This window comes from Limulus polyphemus, unplaced genomic scaffold, assembly GCF_000517525.1.
Source record: "Limulus polyphemus unplaced genomic scaffold, Limulus_polyphemus-2.1.2 Scaffold692, whole genome shotgun sequence".
NCBI lineage: Eukaryota > Metazoa > Arthropoda > Merostomata > Xiphosura > Limulidae > Limulus > Limulus polyphemus.
The window spans coordinates 126901-134212 of record NW_013666302.1 but is presented as its reverse complement, the minus strand read 5'-3'; the positions used below and the strand labels follow the sequence as shown (position 1 = coordinate 134212).

Below are 7312 nucleotides of genomic sequence, written 5' to 3'. Positions count from 1 at the left end.
ACTTGTTGTAGTTTAAAAAAATCATAATTCTAGTGTAAACAATGTTATCATTACCCCTTGTATTAGCTTTTTTACAGAAATTTGGTGTTCCTTTAAAAAGCTTAAGTACAGGGTGAAACAAGAATTACCAGCCAATAACGGATAAACAATAAATATTACAGTTGGAACCTCACTGTATTTAGAACTTGGTTATAAGTACAACCTTCCTATGTCCATTGAAACACTGCATTAAAAAACAACAACAAGCAAACAAGTGATGAAAAACGTTTCAAAAAAGAAGTATATGTAAGGATGGCAAGTATCAATACTTCAAAAAGAATGCAAACAAGATAGTAGGGATGGCATTTGCATCATCCCTACATAATAGCAAGGGCAAGAATTAACATATAGCAATATATATATATAAATATTCAACCACAATTGAGTTTAATTTATCTTATTTTTGTCTGTTAACATTTCACTACACTGTGTGCCTGTGTTATTATGTATGGATGATACAAGTGCCATCTGACTATTTTGTTTGCATTTTTCTTGAAGGATTGATATTAGTAATCCCTACTTTTATTTCCTTTTTTTTGAAAAGTTTTCCTTTACTTGTATACCCATGAAGCTATAAAGGAAAACACACGAAAGTAAGAACAAATGTTCCCTAGAGTCATAAGGCTGCTATTATTTCTTTCAAAAACCATTTTAATACTGGATTATTCATACTAGATAAATAGTTGTAACAGTTTTTTTATGACTGATTTTGCAATCTTCAAAGTATTTAAATGATCATCCACAAAAAGGAAAACATTTTGAAATTACAAAACTTTTAACTGTTTTTGTTATTTTTTGTTCCTGTTTAGTATCTACAGGTATATCAATATGATTAGAGAATAATTTTTTGACATGTACTGCAGTGTTTTTTTTGAAAATTATGAGGTAAAAAATTTACAACCTACAGATATTTGTGATTTGTTTCTATCAGTTTGTTTTTATTTTAGCAAATCAAGTAGATGTTTGTTTAACTGCCAGAGACAGATAGTTCCTTTTCACTTGCCTAATGATAAAACATTTCTTTAGTAATTTATTTTAAACAAACTAACAATAGCTGTTTCAATATTACTGTCATGCTGCTTTCTTTTTAGTAATAGTTGTTTTTTGGACACACACAGCATCAAACACTGGCCAGATGACACAATATGTATTTAACAAAAACAACAGCAACTGATTTTGCTTTAAGAATTAATTTTTTTGGCAATAAATCTGTAATGTACTATCTTAATATTTTAATATGCTGAAGTGGTTTATTATGAAATAGTTGTGTGTATAGTTGCACTTTTTTAGATGTTACTTGTATTACAGACAATAACATATTTTTGTACTTAGATAGTGTAATATATTTGAAAAAATTTTGTTTCCAGAAACTGTTAACAAGAAAGTACTGAAGTTCACTTGTGATTCTAAAATATTTGTTGTAAAATTGTTGTGTGTGTGTATGTATTTTTCACACACAGACATTCATGCACACAGATTGATATATAGAAATCTGTATATATATATATAATTTAGTTGTGTGTTTATGTATGTTTTTTGTTTTTTTCAAATCTAGGTTGGGGCTTTTATCAAAAAATTAGGCTTGCAGTCAAAACCAAGCAAAATAACGTAAGTGAATAAATTTAAGGAATGGCATTGCTAATATAACGTTGGTATTTAGTCACGAAAAGTCTTGTAAACTAAAGCATTAATTACACTGTTATAAGTTTCGTTTAACATTGCAAAATTAAGTATTATAAAATAGTCCTAATTTAAACATTATTTCAATTTGTATTTACATTTGTTTTCTTAAAATGTGTATCATGCTAAGTTGATTCAGTTGTATAAATTTTGCATGCAATTTTCTCTTTTGTAAAAAGTAGTTAACAGAATAAATCATTCCCATTGTTATATTTTTCATTCTGCATCATGTGACTACCATGAAGAGAAAAAATTTTGATAAAGTACAAGCATTATGTGTACATGAATTAATCTAGTTTTATCACATACAAATTAAGTGAGATCAGTTTATGATTAAAGAACAAAACAGATGTTGGGTTAAAATATAATAATAAATTTATTTGTTTTTATAACCAGCAACTGAGTCTACTAATTCATTTTTATTATTCAACTTGTTTCTGTCACTTTTGAATTGTTGTTTATTTTCAAAATTTTAGCAAATATTTAATAAAAGAGCAATATAATTAATTTAATTTCCCACATATATTGTAGAAAATGTTATTACAGTTTCTTTAGAAAATCTTACACATACACATTAAAAACACTTGATACTTAACCAAAAAAATACATAGGTACTTAACATGTACTGTTGTAATAACTATATTTGTTTGTAGTTATTTAATATTCACATATTTTTAGAACTGCACAGAGCTGCAAGATAACTGTGTGATAATTCTTCCCTGTGCACACAAAACTAATGTAAATTTGGTTATCAAAGGGTTCTGCAAATAGTGTATCTGAATGTGTATTGGAGAAGTAGTGTTGACTATACTTTTGAATTTACCAAGTATATCTTCACAAGATGTGGCAAGCTGTTATATACAATATAACAGATATGTTAATGAATTATTTATACTAAAGATACATATGTTTGAAATGATGAAATCAGTCTGACTCAGATTCTGACAAATCAGAGTGATATTCATGTGAGAACTAAAAATACTTTTTTCCATTTAACAATTTGCATACTGCATTTCAAAACCCTTATAAACTCCAAGATACATACCTAAATTTTAATATCCTTGTGTATTGTATCTGCTATTTTCTCTAACACAAACTGTTGCAAAATCAACAATGTAGGTTAAAATGAAAAATTATAATTGTGATATCAAATTCATAGCACCATGTTGAGTAGCATTCTGTACAAGGTCATTGGACTTTGCTCTAAAACAACCTACCAACCAACCAAGGTTGTCGCATGGGCACTTTGACCCCACCTGTACATGTAGGGTTATGCAGGTCAAGAAGTTATCCACACAGTTTTACAGATGAAAATGTATTAGGATGTGTCTTTTACATGGAAACGTTAACACTGTAGAACAAAATAAATGTTAATCACGTGAACAAAAAGTCTAATAATGATTAGGATAATTCTAAAACATAAAAAAATTAACAATTACATTGTATTTTAAATCTAAGTTTTGAAACATTTAACATTAAAATATCTTATAGGAGAGTTAGAATGTTTTTAAAGATGTAAAACTGACACTTGGTTGGATTTCAGCCAATGATTTTGCTTAACATGTAGATTCAATATTTAACTAAGGTATTAGATCTAATGTGTACATTCAATATGTAATTAAGGTATTAGACCTATTGATTACAACACATCTCAATTCTCACTTCATTGGTTTGTAAGGATAAAGAGTTTTGGAAGGGCTAATGAGTGCCACAGTTGTAGTACACTGTTTCCTCATTGGTGTGGAATTGGCAGCTATTTATTTTGGTATTTTAAGTGCTTACTACCTTTAGAGTCAGAGCTGCCACTGCATCTTGCTTCCAACTTAATTGGAAGAGGTGGCACTGGTTGTGTCGGTAATAAATTTCTCAGTTTGGTGTTGTCAAAAGGTACAACTTGTGCTGGTTTTTATAAAAAGCATTGTTGAACCTTTAATCACTTGTGGCATAAGGTGTCTTTCTTGGAAAATGTATTTCTTTGCTTTTGTTACCTCCTGTTTCTTGTTGACTTGACTTGCATACTGTGTTTTTGTGAAGGATTGTTATATTTACAACTGGATAGAAAATAACACTAAAAATAACTGTTTGCCTTAGGAGGCCAGGATGCTTCACTCCAGTCACGATTAGAAATTGTCTTTTTTGTGTGTGTATGTGCTTAATATGAGTAATATGTTGCTTTGTTACTTGAGCAACTCTTTCTAGATGTTCTGTGATAGATTATTTATATCATATTGGGAAATGATGGTGCAGGATGAATCTGCTTCTTTGCTTACAATGTGGCTTAAGTTGCTTGTCTCTTTTGTATTGACTTCTGGAACTCTGTTGGAAGTTCCAGGTTTCTTCTCATTAGATTCATCATGTTGCTGTGGCTGTTAGAAGTCCATTAGGAGGATCTTTTTAGAGCTTAAATGTATGAATTACCTCTCTGTCACTAACTATTACCTACATCATTCTCAAGTTGCATTAGTGTTAGGTTGTCATCTTCACTCTAATGGTTTCTCAATGTCATCTTCTGTAGTATTAATAAGGTAAGTGTCGGTTTATATTTTACTAGTCCTGTGTTTTTGTGTGTGTGTGTGTGTATTCCAACTTTGGTCAGCTATAGCCTCTTGATAAGTGTACTATAGTGGCTGTTTTATATCTTGTTAGTTTGGTACTCTTTTGATGCAACCCTTCCATCCTCAAGGTGAGGAGGATTTAGTTGTACTGCTTACTGTAAGTATGGTGTTGGTGTTCTGCTTTTGAGGCTATGAGATCAAAGTTGACATGGCTCCTGGGCATCTTCCTATAAGGGATACTTGCTCTGTCAATATGTTGTCTGGGTAAGAATTGAAGATGCCTTACCAGGTCCTTAGATTGGTCTGGTGTGTTGTCATGGTTTTTGCAGTTGGGTGTTTTGAACTAACATCTCCCTTCAGTGATCTGATTGTAAAACTTTAGTGATAACTAGCATTGTGGTCTATTCGGTTTATCATTCACTGTTCTTCTTTCTTTTTTGTAAATCATTACTTCTCCCCTACTCATGAATGACAAGTACCTCTTGTCCTCTGGTCTCACACATGTTTTATTGTTGGAGTTCTTGCTTTAGGTTGTAATGGGATTTTAGTACATTTGTTCAGAATTAACATTTTAGTAGTACAATATAATTAGATAATATTTACTTCTAATTGTTCCAGATTTCTTCCCCACATCAGTGAGTTTGAAAGAAAACTTGAGTGTGTGGGGTTTTGAAAATACAAAGTAGACATTAAGTAGAGACATGAAGAAAACAGAAGGCATGAAACACATAATTACCCATATAGTGAATTCATACACACACAAAAAGAGATTTGCTTAAGATAGCAGCTTCCTAATGACGAACAAATAAATGAGCCAGTAAGAAGCAGAGAGATAGGATTAAAAGGGTCTATTAAATCTTAGCTCGAGCAAAGGTGTAGCTCAAGGCTATAGTAAAGGTTAAAGTGTTCCTACGTATTATATTTTACTGTTAAAATATTAACATTAATAATTTACTACTCTTAAAAGGCTGCTTTCTGCATATATAGAAATTATAAAGATGTACTGGAAACACTTGCTGACATCAGTAGCTGAAAATGGCAATTAGAATTGACAGTTATACTTCTATGTACATATCATGTTGAATAATGCTAAATATAATCTTAAAACAATAAAAAGCTCATTTGAATGAAAGTTTTATAACATTAGATAATAGTCAAATATTTTTATTGATTATACAAGAAATTTGAATTAAGATTATTTAAATTTTACTGATTAGTGGTAAAACAATTCTCAAAGTTTTTGCACTTATATTGTAACATTGTAGTTTTTACTTTGAAAATCAATTATATTATTACAAAATTTAAACTATTTTTATTTGAAAATGTAAAAAAAGCAAAATTTCAAGTCCTAAGTTCTTTGAGTAACTTTGAAAAAAATGTTGGTTTTAGCACTTTTTCTCTAATCTTCCCATTTTACCTTTTTGTGTGGTTACTTGGAAAAGATTTTTCATGTGATATAACATGTTTTTTGACATAATTATCTAAATATTTATTTTGACATTTAGAAATCTTTTCTGTGAAAGGAAATGCTACCTTATATGTATATAAGCTGTAATTTATGTACATTTTAATGAAAATTTTACACATTTTGGAGATGTAAATAAATATTGTCTAAAAATAAAACAACTTGTCTACTAAATAAGTTAGAAGAATAAATCGGTAGCATTAGTGCTACATATTCCTCAAGTCCTACACAAATATATGTTCACTGAGATGAGCAGAAGACAACTGAAATACCATATTTATGATATTAAAGATTTAATTTTCATGTTGGTAAACTTAAAATTTTCAAAACATGTTGCTTATTATTTTTTATTTCTTAACAGAGTAATTAATATTTATACTTATTAACAGTTCAGAGTTTTCAAAAATACCACAGAAGGAAGTGAAAACACGCCAGTATAAGAAAGGAGATAATAATACCTTGAACGAAGTATGCAATACTAATGATAAACGGCCAGCCACTCAATCCTCAAGTATGAGTACTAGCAAGAAAAAACGAAAAAACAAATACAAAATACAGGATAGCCAAGTCACAAGCACTAGTGATGATCCTTCCAAGAGTTCTGATAAAGACATCTTAAAAACTGTATCACAACAACAACGAAGTACTTTGATTATTAAGAATGGAATTAAATGGTTTGAACATCAGGTGAGAATTAGAGGAAATATATTATTCTGGATTTTTAAATCTTTATAATATTTTCTTTCCAAAATGTATATTTTATTTGTGAAACATAGAATTTAAGGATAGATGCTTTGTCTTTACACAGTTAAAAAACAGAAAAAACAAAAGAAAACATCATTTCATATTCTATTTTAGTAGTTAAATATTTTAAACATAATTTAAGATATCCATGTACTGTGAACACAGTCTGTTTGTGAATGACTGAAATGTAAATATGTAACATTGTTTTTGTTTTGCTTTTTAACTTCTTTTACACATAGATCCAATTTATGAAATGAAATGTATAATACCAGTAAATTATTTCAAAATTACATGAAAGTTTTCAACTTTAACAAATAATCTATTAATACAATTAGATTACATCAAAAACATGCTTATTTTAAATAGCAAGGCCATAAAAGTTCATGCTGTATTGCATGTATTAAGTCGTCAAGAAATTATTGTTGCATTTTGGAGCACTTTTATTAACCACCCCCAAAAAACTTGCATCATGTATAATAGTTAAAAGAACCACCTAAACGTTAGTGTAGCCTGTATAATGTGTAAAGAGTAGTATACTTTAATCCCTTATAGTGGTGGCACACGACGAGACACACATTCGGCACATAATGCTGTTTCAATACAAGAAGGGAAACAACGCTTCTGTAGTCAGACGAGACACACATTCGGCACATAATGCTGTTTGAATACAAGAAGGGAAACAACGCTTCTGTAGTCACAAAGAATATCAATGAAGTTTATAAAAATGTTTTGAACATTTGTAAGTGTCAAAGATAATTCCGCAAATTTCGTTCAGGTGACTTTAGCCTTAAAAACTGTGATGAGTCTAACCCAAGACAACACACTCGTG

General features: G+C 29.8%; 1 protein-coding gene across 1 annotated transcript in view; it reads left to right on the top strand.

The window, feature by feature from the left end:
* LOC106460002 (CCAAT/enhancer-binding protein zeta-like) overlaps positions 1–7312 on the top strand; it is a 39719-nt gene that overhangs the window by 2036 nt on the left and 30371 nt on the right. Inside the window, exons 3-4 of the mRNA XM_022386589.1 lie at positions 1595–1647; positions 6129–6159. Of these exons, the coding sequence (XP_022242297.1) occupies positions 1595–1647; positions 6129–6159 (84 nt within the window). The remainder of the gene's footprint in view (positions 1–1594; positions 1648–6128; positions 6160–7312) is intronic.